Genomic DNA, 19163 nt, shown 5'->3' on the forward strand with positions numbered 1-19163 from the left:
ATAAATAGAGTGGCGGGTGGGTGTAATTATATTTGTCCAAAACCATAGAATAAACACCATCCAATGAACCCAAACAGAAACTGGAGACTCTGTAGGTTCATTAGCTGTGACAACAGTACAATGTGACCCAGGATGTGCTTTTGGGGGAAGATTCGTGCCTATGTAGGGAGGTTGAGCGTATGCAAACTTTCTGACTTGATCTGTGAACTGAAAATCACCACTAGAAAATAAAGTTCGTGAGTAAAAATTTTAATTGTATAAGAAGAAGAAATGGGGCAGACAAGACAGCTCAACAGTTTAAGGAGACGTGCAGCCAAGCCTGATGACCTAATTTGAGCCCCAGAACCCATGTAGTAAAACTGAGATCTGACACCACACAAACACACACACACACACACACACACACACACACACACACACACACCCCAAATATAAATATATATATGGAGATATATATGTGGATATATATATATGGATATATATATATATCACACAAGTATATCATAAAGTGATATTCTACTCTTTCTGTTGCTCTGATAAAACACTAACCTACAACTGACTGGAGAAAGGTTTGTTTCATCTTACAGGACTGTGTGTAAGGGAAGCCAAGGCCAGAGGTAGAGCAGGAACCCAGAGGGGCAAACTGAAGCAGAGGCCTCGAAGGAAGGCTGCTTAAGGCTTGCTAACCTACCGCTGCCTCAGCTTGTTTCCTCATATAACCCAGAACGGCCTGCCCAGGGGTGGCACCACCCACCGTGGACGGGCGCCCCCACTTCCATCGTTAATCAAGAAAATGTCCCTCCAAGCATCTAAATGTATCATCTTGAGAACGCTGCTTCTCTCCTCCCCTCGGCAGACTCTTTTCAGTACAGGCTTTTACATTCCCAAGGTCCATTTATGTCTTTATCATTTGTGTTTTAACTACTGGCCTGTTCTAAAAACTAAAGGCAGTAAAGGCATTTACAACGCTAAAAAGGCAAACAATTGGACCCAAATTATTAGGAGTAAAGGCTACTTCTGAATTCTTTAGTTGCTAACTCCAAGGCAGGGAATAAGTGGGAGTACACACACACATACACACACACACTATACACCATGACTGAACAGCACACTATACAGTTTAAGGATTGGGAAGAGGCCCTTTAAAAAAATCTACATCCAGCCGGGCAGTGGTGGCACAGGCCTTTAATCCCAGTACTCAGGAGGCAGGGGCAGGCAGATCTCTGTGAGTTCAAGGCCAGCCTGGGCTACAGAGTGAGTTCCAGGAGAGGCACAAAGCTACACAGAAACAAAAAAAAAACAAGGCCGGGTGGTGGTGGCGCACGCCTTTAATCCCAGCACTTGGGAGGCAGAGGCAGGCGGATCTCTGTGAGTTTGAGGCCAGCCTGGTCTACAAAGCGAGTTCCAGGAAAGGTGCAAAGCTACACAGAGAAACCTTGTCTCGAAAACCAAAAAAAAAAAAAAAAAAAAAAAAAAAAAAAAAAAAAAAGCCGGGCGGTGGTGGTGCACACCTTAAAAAAAAAAATCTACATCCAGCCAGATAAATTCCATGTGGGACTTTTACGGTGGCATGTGCTCATCTAACAGTACTAATTACACACACCTATGTATGGGGTTTTAAGCATTTATTTTCACTATTTCAAACTAACTACTGCATTGTTTTAGGAAAATGCCATGCAATATGGAAATGTTGGTGTGAAAAAACAAAAAAAAAAGTATTTAAAAGATGGAACATTCAACCACAATGGGCATAATGTTAGAAAGGTTTGAATGTTTTGCCTTCAGAAAGACTATAGCATGCCCTTGACATTTCAAGATAGAAGTCCTGACATCTCTGCCCACATTAAAACTGTCCCTAGGTTTACACAGGTGCCAGGGCGTTTTCAGAATTACACCTTCACCTGTCAAGGCTCCTCATACACACTTTCACACACAAGACCTGTTTTTCTTCCTTTCCCTTTATCTGGTGGCCTCTGAATCTGTTTCTAGGGCAGTCCTAACGGAACGCCCACACTGGGCAGTTCATACAATAGAAAATGTACCATCTGTGCTTCTGGAGACTGTTCAAAATGGGTGTGAATGAAGCTGGTTCCTGTCCCACACCCCGCACCTGGAGTCCAGTGCTCTGTGGACACTGGAGTCCCTTAACTCCTGAGAGCCTCAAGCCGATCTCTGCCTTCATTTCTCCTTGCATACACATCCACACTGCCTCATTTTTATACTTGTCGTACGCAATTAGAAAACACCCTAGTGACCTCACACTGAGTACATGTGCGATAACTCCATTCCAAAATAAGGTGACATTCTGAGGTATTGAAATTAGTTAAGTCTTCAATATATAATGCAGGGGGTGGGGGCCCAAGTTCACTCATGGCAGTCATTTTCAAGTTTGGAGCAGGGATATAGCTCAATGGTAGAGGACTTGCCTACCTAGCATGTAGGCTTAACCCCAGCACTGTGAAAACCACACACACACAAACTAGTATCTCCAAAGACCCCCGAACCAGGGTCAACTACTGAATCCTCTATGCCTAAAACAGACCTTCGCACACAGGAGCTCAGCTAAGAATGTTACTGAATCAATGAGTGAACAAATGAATAAGACTACAAGTGAGAAAAAAAAAAAACTGGAAGCTAAGGTGAATCATCAGCTAGGTTGAATATTGCCTTCCTTTGTGGAATTAGTAAGAATTACGATTGTGCCCTGGCAAAACTACAAAATACTCCATGCTCTGTGTCCCTCTAACAAATCATCCAAAACACAAGCATCAAAACCTCAAACATAGCTAATAGATGCCTGAGTAAACACACATGCTAAAATAATTTCTTTCTTAACAACAGGAATGAGACAAGGGTAGCCCATGACTTCAGTTTAAGTAACTCAAGGAATGGGCGTGAGAATGAAAGACACCAGGCACAAGACTAGCAGCTTGGTCCATCACAGCAGTCTCTCAGCAAACCAGTGCTCCAGCTCTACACTGGATGTATTTCCTGTTATAATCTTCTTAATTTAAATAACCAGTCCCTTTTAATAAACTCTAAGATGAACCGAACTCCACAGCAACCTCAGAATAACAAGCTCCTGTTTGCAGTAACACTGTAACACCTTATCTCAATAGATAACAGCCCCACAAGGAAAGTGTTCTGTTCTATTTCTCCTAATCTCCTCATTCAAATCCTATCACCATGAATTTCCTGGATACTTGGCTTTAAAATACTGTATGACTATAAACTTTAAATCCAAGTCCGGGATAGGTCTACATTCATTATGACGGCGGCGTCTTGAAATGTTGAATTATTATCTTCAATTTCCCTTGGCCATTTATTGTAGCTGCCAAAATGAAATGGTACACCTTAAAGGCAACACTAAACTGAAGAGCGAATAATAAAGTCTCTTCGATGTTTCATTTATAAAAGCTTATTTTTACACCATCACATTTTGTACACCCTCTGAAATATATATCACTTTGTGAAACTGACATTTTGCATGTGGAGGTCCTGCTGAGACCATGTGCTAACTTCAAGGCTTCCTGAGAGGGAGTAAAATGCAGCAGCATCTTTCCACCTTTTAAGAACCAATGCCAGCGTCTGGAGAGATGTCAGTGGCCAAGATCATACCTTGGTCTTGGAGAAGATAAAAGTTCAGTTTCAGCACCACGTGGCAGTTTACTACTACTCCTCCAGTTCCAGGGGATCCAACACCCTCTACTGCCTTATGTGGGTACTGCACCCCTGTGATGCACAGTCATACATGCAGGCAAAACTCACATACATAAAAATAAATCTTAAAGAACCAGAACTGAGTTGGGTGTGAGGGCATCAACCCGCCCTCAGCATTTGGGAGGCAGAGGCAGTAAGAGTTTTAGAAGTCAGGTCTTTGTAGACATCACAGGACAGCCAGGGCTACATAGTAAGACCCTGTCTCAAAAGAGGGGCAGGGTGGAGCGGGAACAAGAATTGGCTGGGTTTGGGCCTTGGACGGGAGGTAGGTGGGGTTAAAAGTTAGAAAGTCAAGTCACTTCACTGTAGCTGCCCCTTTTGTGGATAGCTTCACTAATTTGGGCTATATTTTAAACTGTGCTGTAACTGGGGATGGAGTGCTTGCCAAGCATGCTTGAGGGCCTGGTTCAATCTCCAACGCAAAAAATGAAATTAAAAAATGACACCCTAATGTAAGCATCCCAAAAAGGCAATCAAGTCAATGGACAGGGGCTCCAAGGAGCAGTCTGGGACAATGAGCTCACTTTGACAGCAAGACAAATCTCCAAACAAAAAAAATTTCAAAAGATTTTTAAAAAATCCTGCTAAGAAACCAAATGTGTCAAGTTCTACTTAACTCTATGTAAAGGCACAGCCATCAGTGACAACTCTAAGGCACCCATTAACTGAGCAGCACATGGTGTGTAGTCCCTAGACTAGAGTGCAAGGCGAGAGGGATGCTCACCTCAGGAAAGTCCACTCAGCACTCACACAAGCCAGTGAGGTCACTGGGAGGGCCCTGAACCGTCTCAACAGTGGACCGCCATGCTGTGCGGCTTGGTGCTTCTTTTTCTTCCTGCTGTATATGCAGCCGGGCTTTAAAAGTGTTCAGAATCACTACCCAAATCCTTCTCGTTACTGATACTTTGAAAAGTCCCAAGTTCTGGGGATTTATTGTATGAAACTGTAATTTAATAGAATCATAAACTGATTAATCCCAAAGTATCTTTAACTTCAATAACCTACTTAAGAAAAAAGTGTCTATCTTCAGTACACTGTCCATTTCTGAAGTACTCATGTTTCTAAACAACTTTAAAAGCTGTAATTAGAATACCAGTGCATCTTAGTAACTGAGTAGATAATTCAGTTTCCTACAAACCCACCCACTTGATATGACCTAATTCCAGAAATGTAAAAAATGATTCAATCTTCACATTTTAATTTAACATATTCTACCTCCCACTCTGTAACTATGAGCAAGAAAATTTTATTTAAAATATTAAAGATTTCATTTGGATCAATATCTACTACCCACAGCTGCAACCTCTCTGATGTATTGATTCCCAAGATGATAAAGCACACAGTTAACACCAACCCTTAGAGAAAAGCATCACTTGGAATAACTTACCAATGACTATTTTGTAGTCTAGATGAGCCCACCACTCCGTGTAGTTCTGGATAAGGCTAGTGAGCGCAATTTCCCATACTTACACAGCACAAGGGCTGCAAACATCACCTCCAGAACTGAGCACAGTGTTTGGCAGCGTGGACATCAGTGTATTAATTTATTAAACAAATAGCCCAATAAACTGCAGCCATTTAGCTCCTTGGTATGCTATAATAATTACTTCAAATTCTATGTAATAAAACAGAATAGACCCAAAATCTTATTTTTACAAGCAAATGCTGAAAGAAATATTTAAAGATCTCCAGTTTAATGGGATGTAGAGCTGGACTTTCAGAAACAAATACTTTAGTTAATGATTTTCTGCAATAGAGATAGTTTTCAATAAAATTTTTTTCTTTATGAAATTTAAAAAGAAACACAAGATATAAGTTTCTTTGCAATGAACATTAAGAATGCATTCTAGCCGGGCGGTGGTGGCGCACGCCTTTAATCCCAGCACTCGGGAGGCAGAGCCAGGCGGATCTCTGTGAGTTCGAGGACAGCCTGGTCTCCAAAGCGAGTTCCAGGAAAGGCGCAAAGCTACACAGAGAAACCCTGTCTCGAAAAACCAAAAAAAAAAAAAAAAGAATGCATTCTATAATTATCTTAATAAAGCACTTATTTCTCTAATGAAGTTACTTTAAAACTAACTAGAAGTTTGAGAGAATTAAAATGGCAAAGAGTGAAATAACTACAAGTATTCATCAATGATTTTACACTTCAAAAAGTATCTGGTACCAGAGTTAAGAGACTTTTTGCATCTATAAGAGAATTACTCTCCACATATCATAGATTTTAACATGCCTTACAAAGCCCATGATAATTTAAGACCATTTTCAATATCTGCTACCATGAATCAAGAAATTTATATATTCAAAGTTAGTTGTGGAAAATTAATCATGGGCAATTTCAATAACTCTTATTCTCAAAAATTAAAGAACTTAGATATACTTGGCATTCCTACACAGGATGACATGGGCTGAGAGCAGCAGGCTATATGGGCTCAGTCACTAAAATGGTTTGTTTGTTTATTTTAAAGATTTATTTATTTATTATGTATACAGTGTTCTGTCTGCATGTACACCTGCACGCCAGAAGAGGGCACCAGATTTCATTACAGATGGTTGTGAAAGTGGTTGCTGGGAATTGAACTCAGGACTTGTGGAAGAACAGCCAGTGCTCTTAACCTCTGAGCCATCTCTCCAGCCCCCTAAAACAGTTTAATAAGCAGAATTCTCCATAACAAATATTCTAGAAAGATAAATCAGAATGGAAATACAATGTGATTACTCCTAAGGGGCAATACTTAATAAAGAAAGTTGGGTCAAAATATTCCTAAGTACATATGCCTAAGAAATATATAGTCAAAAAAAAAATCTAAGAGTGAAACAAGAAAACTGAGGGGCATGACTCATAAATGCTGTCTATTGGAAGGAGCTTCTCACGCCTACCTCCTCATCTGGAGAACATGTTCACTTTCTCTGTGTACAGCAAGAAGCAAGTGAGCCACACAGCTACAACCCTTATCAGGAGGGAATCAAGCCAAAGCCAGCCAGGACACACAAACTCAGTTTCCACCAGTGGTAATGAGAATGTTTTATTGTAAATGGAACATGAAGAATTAAAGGACAGCCTTAAGGTTTCAATTCTGCACTTTGAATATCAAGAAAGCAATTACTCCAAAAATCACAGAACCATGTTGAACTAACTAAACAGAAAACAAAGTGGGTATTTAAGTCATTGCATTTATCATCATTAGTAGAAACAGATGTCCTGATAACTCCAGTCTACAGATAGCACATTTCATAATATCATTATTCACTTAAAACACTACAAATGTTTACAAAGAACATTTGGATTCCACAATTGCTTACAGAATATCTTACAATATTAAAAACATGATGCTCTATATGAAAATCAATAAGGACAACTTAATCTTTCTCAGCAAAAAAAGATTCAGTATCCCAAATTTAATGTTTAAATTTATATATGAATTCAAAAAGGAATCCATTTAAACCTCACATTGCCACGTAACTACCTGTTTTGTAAACTGATAAAAACGATGTACTTTTTGGAAACATGTCCATCAAAACCAAAAAGTTAATGTTTACTTTTTCCTTTACTAGCAACGTTTGGTGTCTTTTTCTGTTTGGGTTCCCAGAGCGCGTTTTTGACAAATCTTGAGGCAGCACCTCTGTCCAGCTTGGCAGCCTTTTTCTTGTCTGTTATTTCTTTAACTCTGTTCATGTAGACTCTGATTCTTTCCTTAGAAATAAAAAGAAAGAAAAACAAAAGGCAATGATTTCCTGAGCTGTTCACTATTGCTAGGTTTTATTATCCTCTTTCTCAGTGAGTATTTATTGTCCATTAAGTCCATGGTACTAGTGAGTGCAAATGAACAGGATGAACACGCCCCATGCTTTCTCAGAGCTGAGAGTCTAGGAAAGAAACTTTAAACTCCCTCCAGTGGACATGGAGGTGCATCCAGCACTTGGAGAGTAGAGGCAGGAGGATCAAGACTTTAACATCATCCAGTTTGAGGCCAGCTTGAGCTCCACAAGACCCTGTCTAAGCAACAAAGAGCCAAATATTTTAGAAGTGTTCTGAACTCTTCCAGAGAAAGCTCATGCAAGGCTCGCACTAGGGTATCACTATAGCGTTGAACAATAACTGGCTTATATATAGCTCTATTGTTTTAATTAACATTATCCTAAATTCTCATTTTAACTATTTTGTATCTGAAGAGTAAATTCTAAAATCTGAGTTCTACACTTACATCAACAAATTAAATTCTCCCATCATTTTTCTAAACAGAAAATGGGTGAGGCAGTATTTATATCTATTTTATGTTACTGTCTAGTGTCACAATTAAAATAGGCAGAATGAAATAGGAGATCTTTTTATTCAGTTTCATAATTTTGACTGGAAAGTATGTGAAATTTTCTAATAAAATACACAGACTTTAAAGTTAAGAAACATAGTAGTTTCCTGGACCACTTTAAATCTCCTGAGAATATTACTCAGAATAAATAAATCTTATATTTCAAATGGTGAAATAAAGCTGATGAAAACCATAAAATATAGTAAATGACTGATCATTACTCAAAAACAAGTTTCACTGAAATAAAACAGATGAAACACACACGGTAAAATACAAAAATCTTACAAGTGTTTTATTATCAAAACTGAGTAACTGCTCAAAATCCTCTACTGGCTCCTTAGTCTCTCCTGTAAGAGCCCAACCCTTACGAGGCAGCACATCCACCCTCGTCCTGCCCTGGGACCTGCACCCTGCTTATTGCTCTGCTGACAAACATCCATCCAGTTACTCCCTTCTAGTCTGCTCAACTGTCAATCTTGTCTTCACCATTAACACTGGAACTTGACCCAGGTACTCCAGTTCGCTATACCTGCTCTGCTTTTTCTTTTCCCCATAAACTACCTTTTTAGCATCCTACACAGTCAGTACATGCAGTGTTTATCTTACTGTGTGTTTCCCTTCATTCTGGGTGTGGCATCTGCCACATTCCTCAGCTTTTTCTCTGAAGCATTACCTCACTTGAAAATGATGCCTAGCTCTTAGTAGGCACTCAAATATCCTTGGATAAATATGGTGACTATTTTCTCACTTGTGATGCATATGACAAATAGCAAATAGATTTCCTCTAATTCTGTGATCAATTAGTAAAGTCGGTTGCAAGGTCAGAAAAGGGTAATAGACTTAAGAATGCTTTTTATTTGCCAATCCTTTTCCAGAAAATTAATGTGCTCTCCATAAAGTAGATCTTAAAGGAAAACGAAGACAAATGATCTTATCCTTTTACAAACACAATATTGAGTACTGTAAATAACTTTGTGTTGAAAAATCATTTCTTAAAAGGACACTATCAGAAAGCTAAAAAGATGACCTACACTTCTTAAAGCCAGTACTGTAGGTCAAATAAAATCTATAGATATTCCTTTATGCCTTTCTCTTAAAATTTTTTCACAACTGCTATATTTAAGTATGATGTTATTTTCCCTCAATAACCTTAAAAGAAGAAAATATCCTGGTCTATGCATTTTTTTAATGAAGAAGGCTGAATTACTCAGTTTATTTCTAAGTGCTTTACTAAGATGTAAATAACACATTCACTGGCTACTAGAAGACTTGAAAACAAGGATACAATGTCAAGTGTGTTTTGCATATATATGTACATTATATTTTATGTGCACAAAGAATAAATTCATTAAAATTCTTATTCATAAAGCCAAGTCAGTAAGGTAACTATGTTTGATTTCTATTTTTCTCCTTCGAATTAGATGATTTGATTTAATATTTGAAGTCAGCAAAAATTCCAAGATATTAGATCTTATTTAGTGTACTTATACATCTAAATGGAATACATACACAAACGTAGAAGATTTATTACGGGTTGTAAATATGTCACTGATGCAGAATTACTGGACAGTATACATATAGCTGGTGCCAAAAAAGCTTTTAGCTTTGTTGCTGAACTGAATTCTTTACTGCTGAGAAAATGAGTTAATGGAGGAATTGAAAAGGTAGGAGAGAAATTTCCCCGTCTCTGCTAGTAAATCAAATGAATACACTTTTAAGAATTGTCTAAGAGTTTTTTTTTTTTTCTTAAGTAGCCCTGGAGATGAATAAAATTTTTAAGAATTTATAGGAAAAATAATAAGAAAGTTATAAATAATTACGAGACTTATGCCATTCTGCTATAATTTTGATCTCCCTAACCAGTGATAATGGCCGTACGACTGAAATTCCAGAGTTATACAACAGACCTATAAATAGGGATAAATCACAGATGTCTTACCAGTTCTTGCTTCACTGGATGTTCCTTCGGATTAACTCCTTGGGTTGCCAAATAAACTATAAGAGAAAGATCACATTAAATAAAGTGGTATATATGATAGTAAGAGTGTTATAATAAAAGAAACCCTAGTTACTCAAAGAAGGAAAGGTGCATAGTTAATTCAATTTCAAATAATTTAACCTCTATGAAATATTAAGTTTGTATGTGGCTCACAGGCATCCTGTACTCTGACATAAAAGAAAAAAACATTTGACTGATAAGATTACTATAAAGGATAATTTTATGTTAATTGCTATCTCTTAAAAACAAATCGTCCTTAACATAATAATATACTTTCTAATGAACTACAAAGAAACATACATACCCCAAAACATGGAGTTTAATGTGTATGCAGAAACTAAATCCACCTTTGCTTGCTCCAGTGGGTCCAACTAAAAGAGAGACAAGAAAATGAAAGATATACACAAACTCTGAACACCAACAGATAACACTTTAAACTTCTCCCAACCACAAGGTATCAAAGGCATGTTTTTCTCACTTCCTTTAATCCAATAATAAAATGATCTAGAAATAATTTGCACAAAAATGTCTTCTTAAACCAGTGATTCTTTTTAGTTATTTTTGAGATTGTATTTTAATCACAACACTTCTCTCTTCCTTTCCGTCCCACCAAACCCTCCTGTATACCCCTCCCTGCTGCCTTCATATTCATGGCCTCTTTTTTTCATCAGTCGCTACTGCAAACTTACATGTATTTGTATATACACACATATACCCAAACATAACCAGTGCGGGGTTTTTTTTGTTTTGTTTTGTTTTCTTTTGCTAAAAATTTTCACTTCAGCCGGGCAGTGGTGGCGTACGCCTTTAATCCCAGCGCTCAAGGGGGAGGCAGGGGCAGGCGGATCTTTGTGAGTTCAAGGCCAGCCTGGTCTACAGAGCGAGAATCCAGGAAAGGCGCAAAGCTACACAGAGAAACGCTGTCTCGAAAAACCAAAAAATAAATAAATAAATAAATTCACTTCAGGGTATCATTTCTGGTTAAACAAGGAATTTTTACAATCCAAGAAAAATTATTCTAATTTGTATCAATTTCAGAGTTATAATCTGGGTTTTTATGTCAAAAGTAATTACTCAACATAAGCATTGGACATGGTTCACTTATATATAAGAAGCAGAACAAAATGCTTAAGCAATACAAAACCATTTCATTACAATTTTTGTACTGCATTGTTTCCAGAAACTTTGATATCATTACAATTCTTAAAAGGTCAAAGATGGGTTCCATAAAAAAAAAAAAAAAAAAAAAAAAAAAAAATGCTATCATGTCCTTGCTTTCCAAAATTAAATTCCCAATGCAAAAGTTTTGCAGGATGTTCTGGACAAATATACTCCAACACTTCTATGGCTGGAACCCCAGTAGGAAGACATAGACAATGCTAATCAACTGTTTCTTCCACATGTTACCGTCTTATGAAATTCATCTTCAGGAAACACATTTAAAATACCTTCTGCTGCGGGCGGTGGTGGCACACACCTTTAATCCCAGAACTTGGGAGGAAGAGGTAGGCATATCTCTGTGAGTTCAAGGCCAGCCTGATCTACAGAGTGAGTTCCAGGACAGCCAGGGCTACACAGAGAAACCCTGTCTCAAAAACAAAAGACAACAACAACAACAAAATACCTTCTGTAACAACTCATTTCTGGAGACAGACATCATGGTCTTCAGCATGTCATCCACAGCACCCAGGGAACTCTCCAGGGCTGATAAAGATTCGTGAATTTCTACAGGATAGTCCTCATTCATTTCTTCACCTGCCATTTTAACAACTGAAAAAAGAAGTTCTCAGAATTCATACTGGAGACAGAACTTTAGAAAGAAAATAAAAAGCACATTTACTTTTGAGTAAGGTTAGTAAGTGAATCTTGGCATGCAAGTCTAGAACAGCTAGCTACCTCCCAGCATCTCTTCCTAAAAGGCGCCTCTTTCCTGGGAGGGAGGAAAAACCCACCCAGGCCACACATCAAGCCCTTGAGATTTTCAAAGCTCTGAAAACATGATTCTAATACAACATATCAATAAGCAAAACCCATGTTCACCCAGATTCAGTGGCACATGCACTTGGGAAGTAGAGCTAGAGGATGAGGATCCAGGTCGCCATCAGCTACAGGTTAAGTTCAAGGCCAGTCTTGCCATCTCAGAAATAAAAATAAATGGGGGGGAAAAAAGCCATATTTTTTTAAAGCATTCTATTGAAGGCAAATTTTAAAACTGAAAGTCTGATAAACAAGTCCTCTAATGTTTGCTGAAGAAATCAACAAAGTGAGTTTGTCTGAAAATTTTTTATTTGATTTTGCTTTTTAAAACTTCGGTGTCATTCTGACAGTTCATTGTACTAAACTTAAAAAAAAAAACCCTAGATATGAAAAATCTTTATCAACTATCACTAAAATTACTTTTCAAGTTCAAGTTTATATATGTATTTATAGTCCTTAAGCATCTTAACAACAGCTGAGTACCAAGTTGGTTTTGGGAGGGGTAGTACCAGGTTGGTTTTGGGGGGGTGGTACCAGGTTGGTTTGGGGGGGTTAGTACCAGGTTGGTTTTGGGGGGTGGTACCAGGTTGGTTTTGGGAGAGTGGTACCAGGTTGGTTTGGGGGGGGGGGGTAGTACCAGGTTGGTTTTGGAGGGGTAGTACCAGGTTGGTTTTGGGGGGGGGGGGTGGTACCAGCTTGGTTTTAGGGGGAGTACCAGCTTGGTTTGGGGGGAGTACCAGGTTGGTTTTTTGGGGGGTGGTACCAGGTTGGTTTTGGGGGGGTAGTACCAGGTTGGTTGGTGGGGGGTAGTACCAGGTTGGTTGGTGGGGGTAGTACCAGGTTGGTTTGGGGGATTAGTACCAGGTTGGTCTGGTGGGGGGTAGTACCAGGTTGGTTGGTGGAGGTAGTACCAGGTTGGTTTTGGGGAGTAGTACCAGGTTGGTTTTGGGGGGTAGTACCAGGTTGGTTTGGGGGGTTAGTACCAGGTTGGTCTGGTGGGGGGTGGTATCAGGTTGGTTTGGGGGCGGGTGGTATCAGGTTGGTTTTGGGGGGGTGGTACCAGGTTGGTTTGGGGGTAGTGGAAGCAGACCCTTGAGCTTTCAGTGCTGCCTGCTGGAACACTGACTCTGTTAGGGGGGGGGGGGGGGAGGGGGGGGGAGGATCACTAAATCTCTCTGGGCTTCCAATTTTTCATTCACGAAATAATCTAGTTGATCTAATCTATAAAGTTCATTATCAAAATTATGGATAATTTTGTTGCATATGAAAATGGTATTACAGATATATGATGTTTGTTATTTAAGGATATATACTGAAGTACATGGTAATTAAAAACATGAAATTACATTTTAAAAAAGCAACCTTCCTAAACTAAAGAGCACAACAAGGATTTGCGTGGATTATTACAGTGAAGTCAGACAGCAGATCATCACACACTGAGTGCTGAAGAGGTTCAGCCGTGCACTGCAGGATGAAGAGAAGGTGAGCCTGGACCATTTACACAGCTAGCACAGGAGAGAGGGACACCTACCTGCACAGCTGCTCAACACCACTCACAATCTACTGCTGTCAACAAAGGCTGACATTTCAGAACGTTTGATTATACACAGAATGTCTTTAAGACACTCTAACTTCAGTGGGCAGGACAGGGCAGCTGCTTGGGAACTGAACCAAGGGCCTTAAGAATGCTAAGTATACACCCTTCCTCTAAGCTACACCTCCAACCTCAAAATACCACAATTCCTTCTATGTTTACCTGATTCTTTAAAATGTACCCATGTGAAAACACATAGATAGTTCTAAATATAATACTAAGGAAACATACCTGACACGTAGATCAAGTCTAAGTCCAAATAAAATACTAAGGAAATAACCTGAGCACAACAGGAAACAGAGCCTCTGCGAATCAATTTAACAAACAAGCAGAAATTACACACAACCCCAAAGAAAGAAGAAAAAGAAGCCATCAGCTCACAGAAGAATCCAGATGACTAATAACCAAAGAAAACTATTCAGCTTCACCAAGGAAACCAGAGAACAAGACACCATTTTTCATGTGTCAAACAGCATCTAATGTAAGCTAAAGTGGCCACCAACAGGCCCTTCTCACCATTAGCAGTTTGATTTAATTAAGCATCTTTTGGATTTGACACTCCATTTCAAAATCATATGTGTGTGTGTGTGTGTGTGTGTGTGTGTGTGTGTGTGTGTTCTTTGGCCCAGTAAATTTACTTCTCAGAAATGTACATTTAATTTACATGAAACAAAATGTTAATGTGCATCCACTACAATATTTCTCAAAACCTTAAGACAATGAACAACATGCATGCCTACTAATACAGACTGATTAAATAAATGATGCTATATCATCCAATAAAGGACTCTATAGTAGTGAAAACGCACTGAAGTTCAGTTTACAAAGATTTCCAAGATAAGTCAGGAATGAAAACTGAAGAGCAGCATAAACAATATATCCCACTTATTTCTTTACTTAAGAAACTAGTGTCCATACGGTGCTTAGTGTTGAGTGCAGATGATACACCTTAATCAAATAATCACAGAAACACAAAATTACAATGACATGAGGGGATAGCAGACATAACAAGACCCGACCTGTTCAAGAAAGCACCCTTCAGGGTGGAGTCAAGGAGACAAAACCAGGAGAGGACCATGGGGAAGGGAGTCTTCACCGCAGTGCCCTAACTAGGTATTGATGTTCAGTCTTCCTGAGCCCTGCAATGGCTCCCTACCCTTTCAGGACAAACAGGAAAGCAATTTCAAAGTCTGGCCCTCTCGTCCTTCAGTCTTAATTCCTATCTTTCCCTCACACTACCACAATTCTGGAGCTAGACCAGTCATCCAAGACAGAATCAGCTGTGGATCCCAGGAAAGAAGGCTTGCTAAAGCACCCTTCAAACAACTAACAAGGTCAAGGGAGGAGGTGTCTGAGGGGTGTGGAGAGGAGTGGGGATAAGTATGATTAAAATGTATTGTGTGCATGTATGAAATTCTCAAAGAATTAACGAATATATTAGAAAATACAACTGACTGGGAGATGTGGCAGGGCGAGAAGGGAAGGGATCAGCAAGTAAAACAATGAAAGTTCCCTGCAGGAGTGGTACCCTCTGGCTTAGGTCTTAATAGGGCTACTATGGCTGCTGTACAGGACAGAGGAAATCTAGGAGACTATGGAGGTGTTAAACTAGTTTAGATAAAATGACAGTACCAGCTACCTACTTAACTAGGCAGAAGGAACTGAAGGTGGAGAATAGCAGTCCAGTTTGGGTTGGATTTTGTAGGCAAAGGTAGCAGAATCCACTTATGGGCTGTTTGTGGGTTGTGAGAATAAGGTAAAACAACCAGAAGAGTGAAGCTGCTACTAACTAAGACATGAACTGACATGGTGGTACACGCTTAGAATCCCAGCACTTGGAAATCTGAGGCAAGAGGATCCTGAGTTCAATGCCAGCTAGACTATGGAGTGTTATTTTAAAAAAAAAAAAAAATCTCCCCTAAATCAAGATGGGCAAGCTTGTGGGAGTAGAACAGTATTCAGATGTTTGTCGAGTCATCAAAGTATTGAGTGGGAAGCTAAGTATAAGGAGTCTAGGATTGAGGGGAAGTGGTCACTGCTGAAATAAAAAATTGGAAATTGTCAATGAACAGATGGTATTTAAAGTCATGAGATAGGAATCCATCATTTAAGGAATAAATGAAGACAGAAAAAAGAAGTTGGTACAAGGCCAGAGTCCTGAGGTGTTGAATATCTCGTGTAACTTATTTAAGAAGTACACTACATACTATGTAATTTACCCTCAAGATCACAAGACTCACTTGAATCTATGCCAATAGTGCTCACCATCATGAGCACCATAACACACATCATTAACGTGCACACATGTGCACACATGCACAGACACACACACACACACACATACACACAGAGTTAACTGGAAACCAAGTTTGGAGAATCTTAACATCATGTCACAGTTTGGACTTACAGATATTAGAAGTTACTACATGGATTCAGGAGAAAAATATATGGTGATGTATATTTGGAACCTGTTTCCATTGCTATAGCAATTAGAGTTCCACATAGTTACCACATTAGTTGAGAGAAGGAAAATCCAACATATACTTGATTGATTTTTTTGGAACAAGAGCGCTATTTGCAGGTTGAGCATCATAGTTCTATTCCTATAATTATGTTTTATACAGCAGCACCTTAGAAAATAATGGTGAAACACACACACACACACACACACACACACACATATATATGTTCTCAATAAATGCTACTGTCTTGGTCATACAGTGATTCTGCTAGTGTTAGCTGTAATTTTCAGTAAAATCTGAAAATATATAAGGCTTCCTTTTCAAAAATGTATTAACCTCTAAAAACACATCACAGGAGTTAGAGAGATGGCTAAGTGGATAAAGCACCTACCCCAACCCCAAGCTTGAGGGCCGGAATTCAGATCTCCTGCACCCTCATAAATGTGGGGCAGGTATGCAGGGGGCCCAACACTCAGAAGGGAGAAACAGGGACTCACCTAGCAGCCTAGCTAGACTGGCTGAAGTCAGTGAGTCTCAGGTCCAGTAAGAAACACTGTGGAGGGTCACTCAATGAACAAAGTGGACAACGATGGAGGAAAACATCACACACAAACACACAATCCAAAACTCCAGGGACAAAAATCACATGAACTACAAGGCTGGAGAGATGGCTCAGCATTTAAGAGCAATTGTTTATCTTCCAAAGAATTCAAGTTTGGTTTCCAGTAGTCAGACTGGGAAGCTCACAACCACCTGTAACTCCAGCTCCATGGGATCTGATTTTTACTGGCCTCTGTTGGTACCCACATACATGTGGCATACACACAGGAAGAGCATATACACATAGATAAACAGAAATATTTTAAACACAATAAGAAAACAGCTTAAGACTGGGGTCACACTGGAAACAAATTCTATTCAATGCTTACTTCAATGAGTTCAAAACTAAAGTTAGAAAGCAGCAAAAACTACCTTCTCCAAAGCATGGAACTTGTTGATTGCAATTAAAGAAATGATAATAAGATTGTGATGGAGATTAAGTAAATAATATTGGTAAAACTCTTAAAGCTGTACTCTACTAGTAGAATACTCAAAACATTAGCTAATAATATTAGTTACTGCTTTATGAAAATGAAAATATCCAAGTTTAATCCAATGTAGAATACTTAGAGCCATATATAAAGGATTAAATGCTTGGAAACAGTAGCTACTGTTATATACATAGCAATTTAAAAAGTTAAAAACAAGAGAAAATTGTGTCATTACAGGTATTGGAAAGCATCTACAACATCTCTGATTTGAGGGATTCCATTTCTATTCTTTTTTTAAAAAGGACTGTTCACACTGTCATTTTATCTCGTAACAAAACAATGCAGCCTGTCGATTCTACCAACCACGAGTAGTTTTCTAAAGTTTAATAAGGCCTAGTTGTTATTTATAAATAAAAAGTGTATGGTTGATATTTGGTTCTGTGTACTCTTAGCCCAAACAGGTTAATAGCTAGACCATAAACATCACACCAAGGCAAATACACCATTTCCAAGCCAAAACTAAACTGTAGTCAACAAATTTTAAGTCATTAAACCTATCTTCTAACAGAAAATTGAGTCATGATGAACTTTCCCCAGACTATAAAGAAAATTTACTTTCTTGACATAATCAACTAGGGAGTCAGAGGGTGGCGGGACTGAGTTCGAGGCCAGCCTGGACTACAGAGAGAATGCAGAACACCCAGGGCAACACAGAAAAACCCAGTGTCAAAAAAAGAAAAATAAAATTAAGGAAGCCGTTATCTCAAGTGAGCTAACACTGCCACCGTAAGTATTCCGATCTTGGGCAGAACAGTAAGGACTGGGTGAAAAAAATTACTTTCCACCTTCCATCTTGGCCTTTCTCCGTTTAGATTTGAAATCAGCCAGAAACCGATGGCGTTGGGTTTTCACTGGTTGGTTTTCAATCCTTAAAAGGCAACGCTAACAATCAAAGCAAAAAAGGCAGGACTGAGAGAGAAACCAGGGTCCGAAGCAAGGCAGGGCCTGAGCCGCACGGACAGGCTCAGGGGACTGCCGGGACCACGCTAGCGGCGCCGGGGCCCCGCTGGCTCCTCCCGGCCGGCCACGGGATGGACGCGATCCCGGGGCGCGGGAAAGGGGACCGTAACAGGAGCACGACACTCGCCCGGACCCAGCTTTGCACTATACCTCAATACGGCGGACGCCCGTCTCCCGGAAAGAGGTCGCACGGTGATGACGCCATGACACTGCCTCCGCCTGCCGCGCGCGCGTCGCTCCGGGTCTCGCGCGTGCGTAGTTCAGTCCCCTGGCTCTCCCGGCCTCCGTCCCATCCCGAGGCCGAAGGCGGAGATTCTTAGAGTTTGTAAGTGGGAAGTGAGAGGAAGGAGGCCCTGGCATCTTGTGTAGATTAGGCTTCTGCTCTCACCTACCCCAGATGCAAGTTGAGTGTTCCCAACAGCTTTGTGCAGCTCTTTCGCTTGACGGAAACTGGGTCCAGAGCTCAGATTAAGCTTTTTGAGGAGCATCCAGATGCCTGGCCAGTGAAAATACAATTTAAAAAACTAAAAAAGCTAAATAGGGGTGCGGACATATGCAAAGTACAAGCCCGGGTTTTGTTATTTTGTTTCTGTCTTTGAGCCGGTCTCATGTAATATGAATTCACAACACTTCATGCGTGCTGGGGTAACAGGCTGTGGCACCATTCCCAACTGTGCTGGATAGTTTTATGTCAATCACACAAGCTAAAGTGACCTGAGAGGAGGGAACCTCAATTACTCACCACTCCCTCTTTACCCCTAACCATGGCCAACTGCATGCCAAAAAGGAAACTTCTCACCCTCCTCCTTTCTGCCCTATTACTATTCCATAATGCATGAATCTATTTAATCTTATCAATAAAAACCAGGAGTCAAATATCAGGGTAATAACCTGAAAGATCAGAGAAGCAAAGGAGCAGCCACTCGGACTTCTTACCTCTCTGGATCCTCTGACCGAATACGGGCCGAGAGATCCTGTCTCAACACGCTTTATAGTCCTGTCACCACCTCCCAAATTCTGGGATTAAAGGTGTGAGCCAACCGCCTGGCATCA

The 19163-nt window shown here is 39.8% G+C and overlaps 1 protein-coding gene across 3 annotated transcripts; it reads right to left on the reverse strand.

Annotated features, from left to right (window-relative positions):
• Positions 1-6713: 6713 nt before the first annotated feature.
• On the reverse strand, positions 6714-18374 carry C1d (C1D nuclear receptor corepressor). Of its 3 annotated transcripts, none has more exons than XM_052734773.1 (5): positions 18261-18374; positions 11651-11796; positions 10331-10397; positions 9967-10022; positions 6714-7411 (listed from the first exon to the last, which is right to left on the reverse strand). In XM_052734773.1, the coding sequence occupies exons 2-5, from the start codon at positions 11786-11788 to the stop codon at positions 7247-7249; spliced, it is 426 nt and encodes a 141-aa protein (XP_052590733.1). In that variant the 5' UTR covers positions 11789-11796; positions 18261-18374; the 3' UTR covers positions 6714-7246. The 3 variants fall into 3 exon arrangements, with proteins under 3 accessions (XP_052590733.1, XP_052590732.1, XP_052590734.1); XM_052734772.1 differs by lacking the exon at positions 18261-18374 and adding an exon at positions 17936-18242; XM_052734774.1 differs by lacking the exon at positions 18261-18374 and adding an exon at positions 16557-17862.
• Between the last annotated feature and the right edge of the window lie 789 nt (positions 18375-19163).

The sequence above is a fragment of the Peromyscus californicus genome, unplaced genomic scaffold (genome assembly GCF_007827085.1).
Source record: "Peromyscus californicus insignis strain IS unplaced genomic scaffold, ASM782708v3 Scaffold_13__1_contigs__length_99412109, whole genome shotgun sequence".
Classification (NCBI taxonomy): Eukaryota; Metazoa; Chordata; class Mammalia; order Rodentia; family Cricetidae; genus Peromyscus; species Peromyscus californicus.

Bases quoted from the DNA above. Each gene is read 5' to 3' on its own strand.
- C1d (XM_052734772.1), bottom strand. The intron at 10,023-10,330 runs GTATGTATGTTT...TTTCTCTTATAG, and splicing joins ATTAAACTCCATGTTTTGGG to TTTATTTGGCAACCCAAGGA. The intron at 7,412-9,966 runs GTAAGACATCTG...TTTATTTCTAAG, and splicing joins ATCCAGTGAAGCAAGAACTG to GAAAGAATCAGAGTCTACAT.